General features: G+C 51.5%; 1 protein-coding gene across 1 annotated transcript in view; it reads right to left on the bottom strand.

Annotated features, from left to right (window-relative positions):
• The window catches only part of NKAP (NFKB activating protein), a 53,664-nt gene that overhangs the window by 20,756 nt on the left and 15,237 nt on the right, over window positions 1-17,671 (bottom strand). The window contains exons 5-6 of the mRNA XM_073560943.1: window positions 14,645-14,693; window positions 12,480-12,595 (exon numbers count right to left, since the gene is read on the bottom strand). Coding sequence (XP_073417044.1) covers window positions 12,480-12,595; window positions 14,645-14,693 — 165 coding nt within the window. The remainder of the gene's footprint in view (window positions 1-12,479; window positions 12,596-14,644; window positions 14,694-17,671) is intronic.

The raw sequence follows: 17,671 nt of genomic DNA, 5'->3' as shown, positions 1-17,671 counted from the left end.
TTACTTAGTGGTAATGTGAATTTCTTGAGCCCATGAGAGCACCACCTGAGAGAGGGGATCTGCCCTTCAAGGACAGGAAACCTACAAATTAAAAGTGCAGCGCCACTCCACCACCTACAGAGCATGAGAGGACACTATTTAATAGCTATATACACCATGAAAATAGGGATTTTTGTGTGTACTCACCGTAAAATCCTTTTCTCCGGGCCAATCATTGGGGGACACAGGACCATGGGGTGTTATGCTGCTTGCCACTAGGAGGTCACTAAGTGAACACAGAAAAAAGTTAACTCCTCCTCTGCAGTATACAACCTCTTGCTGGCTGAGATTTCCCCAGTGCGGTGAAAAAGCAGTAGGAGTAGTAAAGAAAGAACAATAAACTATGTCAAAACCTAAGAACGAGACAAGAAGCCACAGGCTAACATGGTGGGTGCTGTGTCCACCAATGATTGGCTTGGAGAAAAGGGTTTTATGGTGAGTACACACAAAAATCCCTATTTCTCCTACGCCTCATTGGGGGACACAGGACAATGGGACGTCCTAAAGCAGTCCCTGGGTGGGGAGCAATACAACTGCTAATACCCCATGTACCACTGACTTAACGCTGTGGTACTGCCGACTGCAGGATGCGCCTGCCAAGAGCTGCATCCGCAGAGGCCTGAGAGTGAAGTTGGTAATGTTTTGTAAAAGTATGCAAGCTGGACCAAGTCGCAGCCTTGCAGACCTGTTCTGCTGGTGCCGAATGGCACAAGAGGCGCCCACTGATCGGGTAGAATGCGCCTTAATCCCTGCTGGGATAGGTGTGCCCCTGACACGGTAGGATTCCTGAACAGTCAAGCGAATCCACTTGGCTAGTGTGGCTTTTGAGGAGGCTAGACCCTTCCTATGCCCCTCTGGAAGCACGAACACGGCATCTGACCTGCGGAAGAAAGCCGTCCACGAGATGTACCGTCTAAGAGCCCTAACCACATCCAGGGTATGGAGGGCCTTATCAATACGCTGGACTAGTGCCGGACAGAAGGAAGGCAAAACAATCTCCTCATTGAGATGAAAGGAAGACACGTCCTTAGGCAGAAAAGACGGGGACGTCCTCAAAACTGCCTTGTCTTGATGAAAATTCAGGAACGGAGGACGGCAGGACAGGGCCGCCAATTCCAAAACTCGTCTGATTGAAGTAATTGCCACTAGGAAAACCCCCTTCCAAGAAAGAAAGGTTAGGGGTACGTCCTGCAGTGGTTCGAAAGGGGCTTCCTGTAAGGCTCCAAGGACCAAATTAAGGTCCCATGATTCCAATAGCCTTTTATAGGGAGGAGCCACGTGGGAAACTCCCTGAATGAACGTCTTCACCTGCAATTTGGTGGCAATTTTGCGTTGGAAAAGAACTGACAAAGCTGAAATTTGACCTTTGAGCGAGCTAAGCGCGAGACCTGACTAATCCGGATTGTAAGAATTCCAATATGGAAGGGATGGAGAACACCAGAGGGGAACGACCATGGTCCTTGCACCATGAGAAAGATATCTTCCAGGTGCGGTGATAAATGCGCATGGACACGGGCTTCCTAGCACTAATAATGGTGGAGATCAACACGTGAGAGAAACCGGCTTGTGCTAAAATCTAGGATTCAACGTCCAAGCCGTCAAAGACAGGGCCCCGGAGTTCTGGTGGTAAATAGGGCCCTGTGAGAGTAGATCCATGCGATCTGGAAGTCGCCAGGGAATGTCAGCGACAAGTTGGACTAGTTCTGCGTACCATGCCCGGCGCGGCCAATCCGGCGTGACTAGGATCACTGGTACCCCCTCTGCTCTGATTTTCTTGATGACCCTTGGAAGCAAGGGAAGAGGGGGAAAAATGTACAGTAGTCGAAACCAGTGCCACGGCAGAACTAGGGCGTATGCTCTGATGGCGCATGGATCGCGTGATCGGGCAATGAATCGAGGAACTTTGTTGTTTAGTCTTGACGCCATGAGATCCACATCCGGAGTTCCCCAGCGATGGCAGATCTGCTGAAAAACTTCCAAATGAAGAGACCACTCTCCTGAGGCGAGGCCCTGGCGACTGAGAAAATCCGCTGCCCAATTCTCTACCCCCGGGATGTGGATCACCGAGATAGGCGAATGGTTGGTCTCGGCCCAACGGAGAATGTGACTCACTTCGTGCATGGCCATCCTGCTCCGGGTACCCCCCTGACGGTTGATATACGCCACAGCCATGGCGTTGTCGGATTGGATCCTGATGGGGTGACCTGCGAGGAGATGGTGGAAACCGAGAAGGGCTAGTCTGATCGCTCGTATCTCCAAGATGTCGATGGGGAGACATGACTCTCGAATGGACCAACGACCCTGTGCCGTGTGGTGACGAAAAACTGCACCCCAGCCAAGAAGACGTGCGTCGGTGGTCACCACCAACCATCGTACTGGGAGAAAGGACTTCCCTTGATTCAGGAAGGATTTCAGTGTCCACCACCTGAGGGTTTGTCTGACCCGCAAGGACAGAAGGAACCGACGGTCTAGGGAGAACGGGTTCTCCTATGAGACCTGGGAACCTCTGTCTTCACGCGGGGACCAACCTGATCCAGAAGATAAGGTTGTGGAGGACCAACTGGAATTGATGCGAAAAGGCCGAAAACGAGTCGGCTGTTGATTCCAAAATGGCCGGACGGGCCTTTGTTGGGGAAGAAATTTACTCTCCCCCCCCCCGGTAGTGTCAGAAATGATTTGATCCAGTCTCTCTCCACATAGACGACCGGTTTGATACGGACGGCAGAGAAATCAACGATCTTTTGGAAGTTGAATCCACCCGACAATCGCGGAGCCATAGGGCCCTTCTAATGAAGACTGCATTTGCTTGTGCGGCGCAATTGGCAGCATCTAAAGACGCATCTACTACAAAGTTTCCTGCGTGACCTGACTGGCGACGCTGGCTGCTTCCGGAGGAAGATTGCTATCCTGGATGGCAGTAACTAACACCTCTGCCCAAGTGGCCATAGCCTTAGCCACCCAAGTCGCCGAGAAAGATGGAAAGACTGCTGCTCCTGAAGCTTCAAAAACTGAGCGAGCAAGGTAGTCAATCTGACGATCAGAGGGGTTTCTGACTGAAGAACCTTCAGAAACGGATAGGAGCGTTTTGGAAGGAAGACAGAAGGAGGATCCACAGAAGGGGACTCTAACCAATCCTTCATCAGTTCTGGAGCAAAATGGTATTTAGTCTCAATAGGCTTTTGACCTTAGAAACGATTATGTGGCCGGTCTCTATGTCTCTGGACAGTGCCTTTAAACTCTGGGTGGCTGGCAAATACCCTGCGCACACGTTTAGTCTTTTTAAAATATACGTCTTCCGGAGCGGGAATATTCTCCTCATCCAACTTCAAAATCCTGTTGACTGATTCTATAAGACAATCAAGCGACTCTTGGTCATTTGGGGGATTTTGGGGTACTGACATGTCAGACTCGTATTCAGAGTCATGTTCGCCGCGAACATGCGTCCTTTTGACGGTGCGCCGACAGCGCCAAAAGCAAAATGTTGCAATTTGGTTGCGCTCGGCGCACCGTCAAAGGGACGCATGCGCCGCCAAACGCATACTGCGCACGGCCTGCGTCCCCAGTGATAAAGACAGGGGACGCAGGACACATGCAGCGTCATGCGCCCATAGGCGGAGCTACCGGAGGAGGCGCGGTGCTTAGCGGCGGCCGTCGCTGAGCCCTGAAACGCTAATGTGAAACCACCCTAAGACCTTGCAGCTCACAGTGCATGTCAGACCAAATGAGAATCATGAGGTCAAAGGAACTAACCAAGGAGTTCAGAGACAGAATTGTGGCAAGGCACACATCTGGCCAAGGTTACAAAAGAATTTCTGTAGTACTCTAGGTTCCTAAGAGCACAGCGGCCTCCATAATCCTTAAGTGGAAGAAGTTTGGGACCACCAGAAGTCTTCCTAGACCTGGCCGTCCAGCCAAACTGAGTAATTGTGGGAGAAGAGCCTTGGTGAGAGAGATGAAGAACCCCAAGATCACTGTGGCTGAGCTCCACAGATGCAGTAGGGGGATAGGTGAAAGCTCCACAAAGTCAAATATCACTGCAGCCCACCACCAGTTGGGCCTTTATGGCAGAGTGGCCCGACGGAAGCCTCTCCTCAGTGCGAGACATATGAAAGACTGCATAGAGTTTGCTAAAAAAAACACATGAAGGACTCCCAGACTAAGAGAAATAAGATTCTCTGGTCTGATGAGACGAAGATAGAATTATCACCAAAAAGTTCTAAGTGGTATGTGTGGAGGAAACCAGGCACTGCTCATCACTTGCCCAATACAATCCCAACAGTGAAACATGGTGGTGGCAGCATCATGCTATGGGGGTGTTTTTCAGCTGCAGGGACAGGACGACTGGTTGCAATTGAAGGAAACATGAATGCGGCCAAGTAGAGAGAGATCCTGGATAAAAACCTCTTCCAGAGTGCTCTGGACCTCAGACTTGGCCGAAGGTTCACCTTCCAACAAGACAATGACCCTAAGCACACAGCTAAAATAACAAAGGAGTGGCTTCAGAACAGCTCTGTGGCCATTCTTAACTGGCCCAGCCAGAGCCCTGGCATAAACCCAATTGAGCATCTCTGGAGAGAATTGAAAACAGCTGTCCAACAATGTTCACCATCCAACCTGATGGAACTGGAGAGGAACTGCAAGGAAGAGTGGCAGAGGATCTCCAAATCCATGTGTGAAAAACTTGTTGCATCATTCCCAAGACGACTCATGGCTGTATTAGCTTAAACGGGTGCTTCTACTCAATACTGAGCAAAGAGACTGAATACTTATGACTGTGATATTTCAGTTTTTCTTTTTTAATAAATTTGCAAAAATTTCTACATTTCTGTTTTTTTTTCCAGTCAAAATGGGGTGCAGAGAGTACATTAATGAGAAACATGGATTTTTGTGAGTACTCACCGTAAAATCCTTTTCTCCGAGACGCTCATTGGGGGACACAGAGACTGTGGGTGTGTGCTACTGCCGTCTGGAGGCCGACACTAAGTATACAAAAAACAAGTTAGCTCCTCCTCCGCCGCATACACCCTCTCCCCGTCAGCGGGCGGAAACCAGTTTAGTGCAAAAGCAGTAGGAGAACATAGCAATCAATTAGCCTTAACGCAGAAAACAATATGTCTGAAAAAGGACCACCCTACAATAAATAAGGAATTAACTAAACAAGAGCCAACTGGCTAACAGGGTGGGTGCTGTGTCCCCCAATGAGCGTCTCGGAGAAAAGGATTTTACGGTGAGTACTCACAAAAATCCATGTTTCTCCTTCGTCTCATTGGGGGACACAGAGACTGTGGGACGTCCTAAAGCAGTCCCTGGGTGGGAGCAACTCACCAATCCACACCGCATGCCCACCTGTTTAAAGGTGTGCCACCGCTGCCTGGAGAATTTTCCTACCCAGGCTCGCATCCGACGAAGCCTGAGTATGTACGTTGTAATGTTTAGAGAACGTGTGCAGGCTTGACCACGTTGCCGCCTTGCATACCTGTTCTGCCGAAGCCTGATGCCGAAGCGCCCAAGAGGCGCCCACTGCCCGAGTCGAGTGCGCCCTTACTCCCGGTGGAACCGGCGTGCCTCTAATACGGTAAGCCTCTTGAATAGTAAGGCGAACCCATCTGGCTATGGTCGACCGTGAGTGTGCGAGTCTCTTCCTGCGCCCTTCAAGGATCACAAACAAAGAATCGGTCTGGCGAAAAGGTGCTGTCCTCGACACATACCTCCTGAGGGCTCTCACCAGGTCCAGCGTGTGGAGCGCCTTCTCAACTCTGTGTACTGGAGCTGGACAAAATGAAGGCAAAACGATGTCCTCATTAATATGGAATGAGGACACCACCTTCGGCAGGAACGGCGGAGGTGGTCTCAAGACTACCTTATCCTTAAAAAAGGTCAGAAACGGTGCTCTACAAGATAGGGCTGCCAGCTCCGAGACCCGCCTAATGGAGGTTATCGCTACCAAAAACACGACCTTCCTGGTAAGGTATGGCAATCCGACCTCCTGCAATGGTTCAAAAGGAGCTTCCTGCAGGACCCCCAGCACCAGATTAAGGTCCCAGGCGTCTAAGGGAGCTCTAAAGGGGGGCACTAGATGCGAGACTCCCTGAATGAAAGTTTTGACCTGAATAACGTTAGCGATCTTTCGCTGGAACAGAACTGACAAAGCCGAGATCTGTCTCCTCAGGGAACTCGGAGCCAACCCTGCGTCCAGGCCTGACTGCAGAAAGGCCAGAATGCTGGGAACCGAGAAGGACAAGGGCGCAACCCCGTGCTCTCGACACCAGAGAAAGAAAACCTTCCAAGTACCATGATAGATCCTCGCCGAGGCCGGCTTCCTGGCGTTAATCATCGTGGCTACCACCTCACGCCCAAACCCCGCCTGGGTCAGGACCCAGGACTCAACGGCCATGCCGTCAAACACAGGGCCCCTAAGTTCTGGTGGTAGATCGGCCCCTGGGACAGTAAGTCTGGCCGTTCCGGTAGACGCCAGGGCACGTCTGCGAGGAGCTGTACTAGATCCGCGTACCAGGCTCGACGGGGCCAGTCTGGGGCCAGCAGAATTGCCGGAACCCTCTCCCTCTTGATCTTCCTGATTACCCTCGGGAGAAGAGGCAGAGGGGGAAAAAGGTACGGGAGCCGAAACTGGCTCCATGGAAGAACCAATGCATCCGCTGCAATCGCTCGCGGGTCCTGAGACCGGGCGACAAACCTGTCCAACTTGGCGTTCTCTCTGGAAGCCATCAGATCCACGTCCGGAGTTCCCCACCGCTGGCAAATCTGCCGGAAAACCTCGGGGTGCAGGGACCATTCTCCGGCCGCGACCCCCTGCCGACTCAGGAAATCTGCTGCCCAATTTTCCACGCCTGGTATATGGACCGCTGAAATTACTGAGTGGTGCCTCTCGGCCCAACGAAGTACGTGTTCTATCTCGCGCATGGCTGCCCTGCTGCGTGTGCCTCCCTGGTGATTCACATACGCCACTGCCGTGGCGTTGTCTGACTGGACCCGGACTGGGCGACCCACTAGCCAGTGCTGAAAATGCTGCAACGCCAACCGCACTGCTCGAATCTCCAACAAGTTGATCGGCAGAAGGGCCTCCTGGGGAGACCACTGCCCCTGAGCTGTGTGATGACGAAACACTGCTCCCCAACAGAGAAGACTCGCGTCGGTTGTGACCACCAACCACTGATCTGGAGGAAAGGGTTTCCCCTGAAGGAGAGAGGAGTCGCGCGTCCACCATTGCAGTGCCCGCCGGACCTGAACAGACAACCTGCACTGGTGATCCAGGGAAAAAGGACTCCTGTCCCATGCTGCCAAAAGAGCATGCTGCAGGGGACGAAGATGAAACTGCGCAAACGGGATTGCTTCTATTGCTGCTACCATCCTTCCTAGCACTCTCATCCCAAATCGAATCGTGTGAGGGCCTGGCCGCTGAAGACTCCGAACCCCTCGCCGGAGCGCCTGGGCCTTGTCTCGAGGGAGAATTACCAACCCTTGGGAAGTGTCGAAAATCATCCCCAGGAATGGAATCCTGTGAGCCGGGGTAAGACATGACTTCTTCCCATTGACTAACCATCCCAGGCGGGATAGGGTATCCAGCGTAATGCCGACATTCTCCTTGCACGCCTGAAAAGACGATCCTTTCACTAACAGGTCGTCCAAGTATGGCAGCACTACTATGCCCCGAGAATGAAGAATGGCCATAACGACCGCCATCACTTTCGTGAAAACCCTGGGTGCCGTGGCCAACCCGAACGGCAGAGCCACAAACTGGAAATGCCGCCCATTTATCGCAAAACGAAGGAACTTCTGATGCGGAGGAAAAATAGGGATGTGCAGGTAGGCATCCTGGACATCGATTGAAGCCAAATACTCTCCCTGCTCCATGGCCGATATCACTGACCGGAGGGATTCCATCCGAAAGTGCCTGACCTTGATGAACCTGTTTAGGAGTTTTAGGTCCAAAACCGGTCTTACTGTTCCGTCCTTCTTGGGGACTGCGAACAGGTTGGAATAAAATCCCTGGGCCTCTTCGCCCTCTGGTACCGGGATAATGACCCTGTTGTGCAGAAGAATCCTGATGGCCCCTAGCAATGCCTCTGCCTGGGATTGCAACTTGGGAAGACGGGATTGAAAAAATCTCCTTGGAGGGTGTCCGATGAATTCTATTTTGTACCCGAATGACACCAATTCCGCCACCCATGCGTCGTGTGCCACTTTGGCCCAGACGTGGCGGAACCTGAGCAGACGACCGCCTACTTTGGTGTCCTCGGGTACCTGATGCCTCAAGTCATTTTGTAGAGGGCCTCTGAGACCTAGCTCCCCTTGACCTGGGTGGACGGCCCCGCATCCTCCCCAGCGGGTTGGCTCTATACGTGACCTGGCGCTCTCTGTCTTGGTTGCGACGAGCCGGGGCAGTAGAACCGGCCGCTGACGCCCATCCTGGGGCGCGAAATGCCCGAAAGCGCGCCTGTGGTTGGCGAAAGGGCGGTCTGCTCTTCTGCTGTGGGAGAAAGCTACTCTTTCCCCCCGTGGCATCTGAAATAAGCTTGTCTAGCTTCTCCCCAAAAAGCCGATTACCCTGATAAGGCAGAGATGTTAACGACTTTTTGGAAATCGAATCGGCCCGCCATAGCCTTAGCCACAAGGCTCTCCTAATGGCGATAGCGTTTGCTGCGGCTAGCGCCGCGCAATTAGCCGCGTCCAAGGATGCATTAATTAGATAGTTTCCTGCCATCGAGATCTGATTTGCTATCTCAGACACTTCTACCGGCAAGTCTCTGTCCTGCAGGACCTTGTTCAAAGACTCCGACCACGACATCATGGCCTTGGCCAAACATGTAGCTGCGAAAGAAAGGCAAAAGGGCTGACCCCGATGCCTCATACACCGAGCGGGCCAGACCCTCTATGAGCCGATCCGTGGGGTCCTTAATGGAAGACCCACTAGGCACCGACAACAATGATCTTGAAGCCAGGCGAGACACAGGGGATCCACAATCGGAGATTCCGCCCACTCTTTACAGAACTCTGGTGCAAACGGGTACCTTGTCTCTAGCGTTTTCTGCCCCGAAAAAACGCTTGTCTGGACGTTCCCTGTGCCACTGTACCGTGTCCTCGAATTCAGGATGGGTGCTAAACACCCTATGTGGGCGCCTGGCCTTTTTAAAAGATACCTTATGCCCGGCGGCCAGGGAGACGTCCTCCTCAATACCAAGAGTCTGATTGACGGCCTCAATGAGACTGTCCACTGTCTCCCGACACCCGGGAGTATCCAGATCCAAGGCTTCCTGCCTATCCTCATCCGAACTCTGCTCGCTCTCAGACAATGGTGATGGAGAGCGAGATGCCGCACTCACAGATGCCGAAGCACCGGAGGGGCCCGGAGACGCCCTATGGGTTCTTTCCCTGTACGTCTCTTTAGAGAGGGTACGGCCCCTGCAGGCCGGCGGCTCAAGTGAGGTGGATGAACCTTCCCAAACCGGAGAGCCGTTGTCTCTACCCCTATCCGGGGCCTGAAGGGTCTCGATCGCCTTCGTAAGTGAAGCCATAGACCGCGATAGCGACAACGCCCATTCCGGGGGCTCCGACCCCCTGGGCTCCGTTGGCGGGGAGGGCTCCTGGGCGCGTTCGGAACTACAGGCCTCACATATCTTAATGGTCTGCGCTCGCGTGAACACAGCCCCACAGGAAATGCATGCGGTATAAAGGAAGGTGTGCTTCTTCCCTTTTCCAGACATACTGCGGAAAAAAAAAAACAAAAAAAAAAACCTTTTCCTATATGTTATGTCCCTTTTTTTTTTTTTTTTTAAGGCATCCAGGGGTATGAGGAGAAGGAGGACAACCTGCCCTAGTGTGGCCAAGACGGGATCGCACTTACCCGAGCTCCGGCTGCCTCCCCGTGCTCCTGCTGGCGCTCGACTGCTGTCTGGAGGCTCCCAGCTGCTGATTCCCTGGGTAGGCTGCGATGCTTCTTGACCGCGGCCTACCCCATTCTAAAGCCGGGGCCTCCATTTAATCCAGCGCCCGCCCAGTATCCAGGGGCGGCGCTGGATCTGACGTCGTTGGGGGGCAGGCGCCGGACCAGACGTCACGCTGGGGGGCGGACCTTCCCCCTGCGTCCTAGGCCAACGCCGCGGCCCGAATCTCGGCCCTGCCCCCCGCCGCACCGAGGGGCGGGCCTTCCCCGTGGCCTAGGCCGCAAGCCGCGGGCTAAATTTCGGCCCTGCCCGACCGCCGCACCGGGGGGCGGGCCTTCCCCGCGGCCCAGGCCGCAAGCCGCGGGCTAAATTTCGGCCCTGTCCGCCCGCCGCACCGGGCGGCGGGCCTTCCCGCGGCCCAGGCCGAAGCCGGGGGCTAAATTTGAGCCCCTCGCCCTGGAACTGGCGCCTACGCAGCCCCTCCCGCTGCCCAGGAGCCCTGCTTACCCTGAGGTAAACTACATCTTTGGACGGTGCAGGCACCCTAGCTCCGTCCGCCTTGGCTGGGCGAGGAGAGGGACCGTCCGCCACCACGCAGTACCTGATTGGCGTAGCCGTGGGGCCGCATAGACTAGTCTTGTGCCTCTGTGCAAGCCCATGGTTTTGCTACCTAGGGGTGGACAGGGCTAAGTCTGGCATACTGTCCCACGTCGCGGGAGAGGGAACGTGGAGGGACACTCGCACGTGGTCGCCCGTTGATGGTTTGGGGAAATCGGATCCTTTCAATAGGATGCGTTGCCCCTGTCATATCTTCTTCAAAATAAAAATAGATATCTGGGGAAAAGTCCCAGAGATGTCCCTCGGTGCGGGAAAGGATACGCGGAGGAATACTCGCGCATGCTCGCCCGTTGATGTTTGGGGGGAGATCGGACCCTTTCAATAGGGTCCGTCGCCCCAGTCTCCTCTTCATAGCAAGAAAATGTTTAAAAAAAAAATAGTCTGGAGAGACCCAGACTGCGTGTGCCTCCATCAGACACTAAGCAAAAACTGGTTTCCGCCCGCTGTCGGGGCGAGGGTGTATGCGGCAGAGGAGGAGCTAACTTGTATTTTGTATACTTAGTGTCGGCCTCCAGACGGCAGTAGCACACACCCACAGTCTCTGTGTCCCCCAATGAGACGAAGGAGAGAAAAAAGATCTTTTTTGAATTTACCAAAAGGCTGGAATGAAACAGTGAAAAACGTAAATGGGTCTGAATACTTTCCATTCCCACTCTATGAAACTCTTGAAGCCCATTCAGGAGGTGCTGTGCTGCCCCGACATACGGCTAACTAAAGACTAGAGGTCCGAGGTCCAGCCTCCATACCTGAAGCCAAACTTCAGCATGAACTCTTGGCCCAGACGGGGTCTTGCAAAGTTCACACTCCCTATTTTTGAGTGTTGCGCTAACTTCCTCAAGCCTTTCCTAGTAAATAACAAGGAAAGGGCCCCATTAACAAGGGGAATATTCACGAAGATATCTCGCTACCAACTCTCAATTCTGGAGACTGTGGACTCACGAGTCACCCTGCTCAATTGGCCAACCTTACTGTCGCTCCTTCTGAAATTTGTGCGACTACCCGCTATTGTTCCTCCATCATACTCGGGAAGTAGAGCACTTTTAATGATGTCAGACCCCATTAAAAATGGAGAACGAGCTACAGCTCAAGGATGCCTCCTCCAGATCCCCCCAGTCTGAGTCACCCTGCGCATTATCAAATGTCACTGGCGCGAGTCATCAGAGAGTGACTTCCTGGATTGCGCCCTGCGGCTACGTAACGCAAAACAGGGGTGCATGGCTGCCAAGCAACCATAGATTAATGGTGCCGTAACTGCTCACACTCGTCCAACAGAAGAGACCCCCTTGGGTCCATGGCAACGCTACCAGGTCCCGGGCCGCAGCAGAGATGGTGCCCTGCTAGGAAACAGACCGGCCCAGGACTGGGAATAAACCTTCTCTTCTATCTTCTGTCCTTGGACAACTCAAGGGAATAGGTTCATTCTCCAAGGACAGGAAACCAAACTGAAATGGTGGAGAGGCACCGCCCTTTTTGTTCTGTAGGTTTCCGGACCTTGAATGGCAGATCCCTGCTCTTACTAAAAATATGCAGTTATGGGTGATTTGAAAAAAAAAATTCAATGGTGGTGTGAAACTGGAAAAAAAAAAAAAAATGCAATTTTGCATTTTTCTTTTTCTGGCGTTCAGCACATGGAAAACTACCTGGCAATATGATTTTCCAGGTCGGTATGATTGAGGCGATACCAAACATGCAAAAATTTGGTTTGTGATGTCATTTTTTGAGACCCATAACATTTCTATTTTTTTTTTTTTTGTTAATGGTGGTATGTGATTAGCTGTTGTATCTATTGATATCAGTACATATGACTTTTGACTGCATATTTTTAGTGGTGTGGCAGAAAATTAAGTTTTTTGTTTTTTACCCCTACTGACCTCAACTTTGCAAGATGTCAGGGTGCAATATGTGATCTAGTAAACCTACTTGTTCTCTCCACCCATGCATCTTCTTCCTGTATCTGGTCATCATCTGAATCTTCACTGCTTGAATCGCTAAATTCCTTTCTGGCTTTCTTGCTTCTTTTTTTTTTAGATTTCTTTCTAGAAAAATATTGATGCAAGTAAAACGTTACATTTTTGACAGAAAAAAAACCAAAAAAAAAAACCAAACACAACGTGCAAACGTGCATTTTGAGTTAAAAGAAAGGATGAATCAAGAAAGTCAAGTAAACCCCTTTTTAAGATCCTAAGGCTGTGTGCACACTCTGCGGATTCTGCTGCGGATTCATCCGCGCGGATTTTGTAAAATCCGCAGGTCAAAATACCTGCGGTTTTACCTGCGGATTGCACTGCGGTTTTGCCCTGCGGTTTTTCATCTCCTCAATGGAGGAGATGGCAAACCGCAGGGGAATCCGCAGAAAGAATTGACATGTCAATTCTTTCTGCGGATTGAAAACCGCAGATAATCCGCGCGGAAAATTCCGCACCATCTGCATTGCGGAACCGCAGCAAAATCCACAGCGTGTGCACACAGCCTTAGGGTCTTAACTGTGAAAAAAAACACTATAGATCAGGGGTCCTCAAACTACGGCCCGCGGCCCTCCAAAGACTTTTACCCGGCCCCCCGCCAGGCCGACTTTGAGCTCTTGAACTGCACTGCAGTTCAGTGCCGGCGGGCCGTGTAATTGCGGGCGGGACGAGGCGCCGAGGAAAGGCGTTGCGCAGCCCTCCCGCAGCACAGTGCACAGAGACGACGTGATTGTCATCACACCGCCTGCGCCGCCTGATGATGTCACGCCGCCAGGGCCTGTGCCGGAAGAAGACGGAGATGAGCGGGCGCCTCTTCAGAGCAGCGCGGGGACATAGGTGAGTACTTTATTTTTTTAATGACGGGTCCTATTGGGGTCATTTTCCTGCCTAGTGGGGATCTGTGCTACCTATTGGGGACATTTTTCTGCCTAGTGGGGATCTGTGCTACCTATTGGGGATATTTCCCTGCCTAGTGGGGACATTTCCCTGCCTATTGAGGACATTTACCTTCCTATTGGGGACCTGTGCTGCCTATTGGGGACATTTACCTGCCTATTGGGGACCTGTGCTGCATATTGGGGACATGTGCTGCCTAATGGGGACCTGTGCTGCCTATTGGGGACATTTACCTGCCTTTTGGGGACCTGTGCTGCCTATTGGGGACATTTACCTGCCTTTTGGGGACCTGTGCTGCCTATTGGGGACATTTACCTGCCTTTTGGGGACCTGTGCTGCCTATTGGGGACATTTACCTGCCTTTTGGGGACCTGTGCTGCCTATTGGGGACGTATGCTGCCTATTGGGTACATTTACCTGCCTTTTAGGGACCAATGCTGCCTATTGGGGATTCTTGCACCACACCAGTCTGAGCCTGAGGTAAAAGTGGAGTTCCACCAATATGGGCACTGGTGAGGCTGCATTGATGGGCACTGATCAGGCTGCATTGATGGGCACTGATCAGGCTGCATTGATGGGTACTGATCAGGCTGCATTGATGGGCACTGATCAGGCTGCATTGATGGGCACTGATCAGGCTGCATTGATGGGCAGTGCAGTCTGTATGTCTCTGTGTGGACAGTTTTATTGCTGGTATATTGTTTTTGTAGCGCTGTATATATGTTGGTATTTTACTAATAGCAATTTTGAATCCCTAGGAAACAATGATATCAAGAAAGAGAAAAAATTGACTCGAAGTGTAGGATATTCGAAGAACCCAAAAAAATCGGTAAGTTTGATGATTTAACTTCATTTTTAATATTGTATTTGTTCCTATTTTTGTTTTACTACTTCTAAATAAGATATGTGCAGTGTGCACAGGAATTTATTCATAATTTTTTTTAAACTATATTCCGGCCCTCCAACGGTCCGAGGGACCGTAATCTGGCCCCCTGTTTAAAAAGTTTGAGGACCCCTGCTATAGATTAAGCAAAACACTATGTGCTATTTTAGTTTTAGCATCTCCATAATATACCACTGGGGTTCAGTTGCAGCTTTCTATAAACTGATATTTTAACCAAGTATGGCCTTTTCCAGTGATGTGTTGTGACTTTGATGTCCTTTTCAACTAATTGCTATTTGTCACGTCTCACTCCTGAAACTTACATTAACTTTTAAACTTACTTCTTGGGTTTCTTCTTCTTTTTCTTCGATTTCTTTTTTTCATCTTCATCTATAAAAGGGGGAAAAAATATATAAAGATACTGCTTAAATCTGTTATGAAAACTTATCTTAGAAACAAAATGGGTCCTAGATGAGGAGTGTAAGAAGTAACGTTTTTCCTTGTGGAGAGTGACAAGCCAAGTCTGGCACGCCAGTATGAGGAAACTTATAAGCCATGCATGCTCCTCTGGAAAATAGGGATTTTTGTGTACGCACCGTAAAATCGTTTTCTCCGAGCCAATCATTGGGGGACACCGAGACAGTGGGTGTTATGCTGCTGACCACTAGGAGGACACTAAGTAAACCAGAAAAAAAAGTTAACTACTCCCCTGCAGTATACACCCTCTCGCTGGCTGAGATTTCTCCAATTCGATGAAAAAAGCAGTTGGAGCATTAACAGTCAATAATAACCAAGTCAAAGCCTAAGAGTGCTACAGTGAGCCCATAGGCTAAACAGGGTGGGTGCTGTGTCCCCCAATGATTGGCTCGGAGAAAAGGATTTTACAGTGAGTACACAAAAATCCCTATTTCTGCTACGCCTCATTGGGGGACACAGAGACAGTGGGACGTCCTAAAGCAGTGCCTGGGTGGGGAGCATACATCTGCTAATACCCCATGTATCACTGAGTCAACACTGAGGTACTGCCGATTGCAGGCTGCGTCTGACGAGAGCTGCATCCGCAGAGGCCTGAGAACGAATTAGGCAATATTTGTAAAGGTATGCAGGCTGGATCAAGTCGCAGCCTTGCGGACAGGCTTGAGAATGAATTTGGTAATGTTTTGTAAAAAGTATGCAGACTGGACCAAGTCGCAGCCTTGCAGACCTGTTCTGCCGAGGCCTGGTGCCGAATGGCCGAAGAGGCGCCCACTGACCGGGTAGAGTGCGCCTTAATCCCCGCGTTCCTGACACGGTAGGATTCTTGAATTGCCAAGCGAATCCACCTGGCTAGCGTTGCTTTTGACGCGGCTAGACCCTTCCTGTGCCCCTCTGGAAACATGAACAGGGCATCTGACTTGTGGAAGGGAGCCGTCCGAGAGATGTACAGTCTCAGTGCCTTAACCACATCCAGGGTGTGGAGGGCCTTCTCAATGCGATGGACTGGCGCTGGACAAAAGGAAGGCAAAACAATTTCCTCGTTGAGATGGAAAGAGGAGACGACCTTGGGCAGGAAGGACGGGGACGTCCTGAGAACTACCTTTTCCTGATGAAAATTCAGGAACGGAGAACGGCAGAACAGGGCTGCCAATTCCGAAACTTGTCTGATTGATGTAATTGCCACTAGAAAGACCACCTTCCAAGAGAGGACGGACAGTGACACGTCCTGCAGCGGTTCGAAAGGAGCCTCCTGTAAATAATAATAATAATCTTTATTTTTATATAGCGCTAACATATTCCGCAGCGCTTTACATTTTGCACACATCATCATCACTGTCCCCGATGGGGCTCACAATCTAAATTCCCTATTAAAGCCCCGAGAACCAGGTTAAGGTCCCATGATTCCAATGGCCTTCTATAAGGAGGCGTCACATGGGAAACTCCCTGAATGAACGTCTTGACCTGAAGTTTGGTGGCAATTTTGCATTGGAAAAGCACTGACAAGGCCGAAATTTGGCCCTTGAGCGAGCTAAGCACGAGGCCTGATTTTAAACCAGATTGATGGAATTCCAATATGGCCGGAATGAAAAAACACCAGATGTGATCGACCATAATCCTTGCACCACGAAAAGAAGGTTTTCCAGGTGCGGTGATAGATGCACATGGACACAGGCTTCCTAGCACTAATCATGGTGGAAATCACGTCGTGAGAGAACCCAGCCTGTGCTAAAATCCAGGATTCAATGGCCACACCGTCAAAGACAGGGCCCCGGAGTTCTGGTGGTAAATCGGGCCCTGCGAGTGTAAATCCATGCGATCTGGAAGTCACCAGGGGACTTTGGCGACTAGTTGTATTAGTTCTGCATACCATGCTGGGCGCAGCAAATCTGGCATGACTAGGATCACTGGTACTCCCTCCGCTCCGATCTTCTTGATGACCCTCGGAAGCAAGGGAAGAGGAGGGAAGATGTACGGGAGCCGGAACCGGTGCCATGGCAGAACTAGGGAGTCCGCTCCGATGCCGGCTGTCCAGAGCAGGCATAGCGCTCCTGAAAGGGATAACGGCCGCTGAAGACCTGGCCCCCCGAGATTAGAATTGCGCGTCTCGTAAGTAATGAGAGGGGGCGGCGCTATTCAAATTGCAGCCTAGTAGGCCGGAAAAGCTGGGGACTAAATTTTGGCCTACCAGAGCGCCGAGAGCGGGGAGGGGGGGTCGCCGCTGACGTTAAGTCAGTGCTTCTCCCGGGGGGCAGGACCCGACCCCATGCCTCCACTCCTATGCTCAGGCAGGTCGTCGCTGTCCGGGGTCTTCCAGCTGCAGGTGTCTCATCCTCCGGGCGATGTAGCAGAGCTGGAGGAGGTCTTAAAGGAGTATTGCTCAATCGATCCACCCTGTGGTAGGGGGATGGAGAGCTCTGGGGCTGATTCAGGGCATCCGAAAAAGCACTGCTGAAGTCCTTCTCCATACACTCCTGTGCTACGTCCTGTTGCACTTGCCCTTGTATCCGTGGAGTATCGACCGTAAGGGAACCATCATCAGAGGAATCAGCCCCATTCGTCCCAGGAAAGTGTACAGGGAGGTATACTCCGCGTGCTTGTCTGTTGTTGGTTCGGGGGAGAGCGGGCCGTAGAAAGAAAACGTCGCCCCCTTCAATCCGTTAATTGAAAAATAAAAATTTACAGAAAATTCAAAAATAAAATAGAACGGTGGGGTCTGAAACCAGACCCAAGTGCCTCCTACAGACACTAAGCAAAGAACTGGAGAAATCTCAGCCAGCGAGAGGGTGTATATACTGCAGGGGAGGAGCTAACTTTTTTTCTGGTTTACTTAGTGTCCTCCTAGTAGCCAGCAGCATAACACCCACTGTCTGTGTCCCCCAATGAGGCGTAGG

The sequence above is a fragment of the Dendrobates tinctorius genome, unplaced genomic scaffold (genome assembly GCF_039654945.1).
Source record: "Dendrobates tinctorius isolate UK_male_01 unplaced genomic scaffold, ASM3965494v1 ptg000309l, whole genome shotgun sequence".
Classification (NCBI taxonomy): Eukaryota; Metazoa; Chordata; class Amphibia; order Anura; family Dendrobatidae; genus Dendrobates; species Dendrobates tinctorius.
This window is presented reverse-complemented; position numbering and strand designations above follow the sequence as displayed.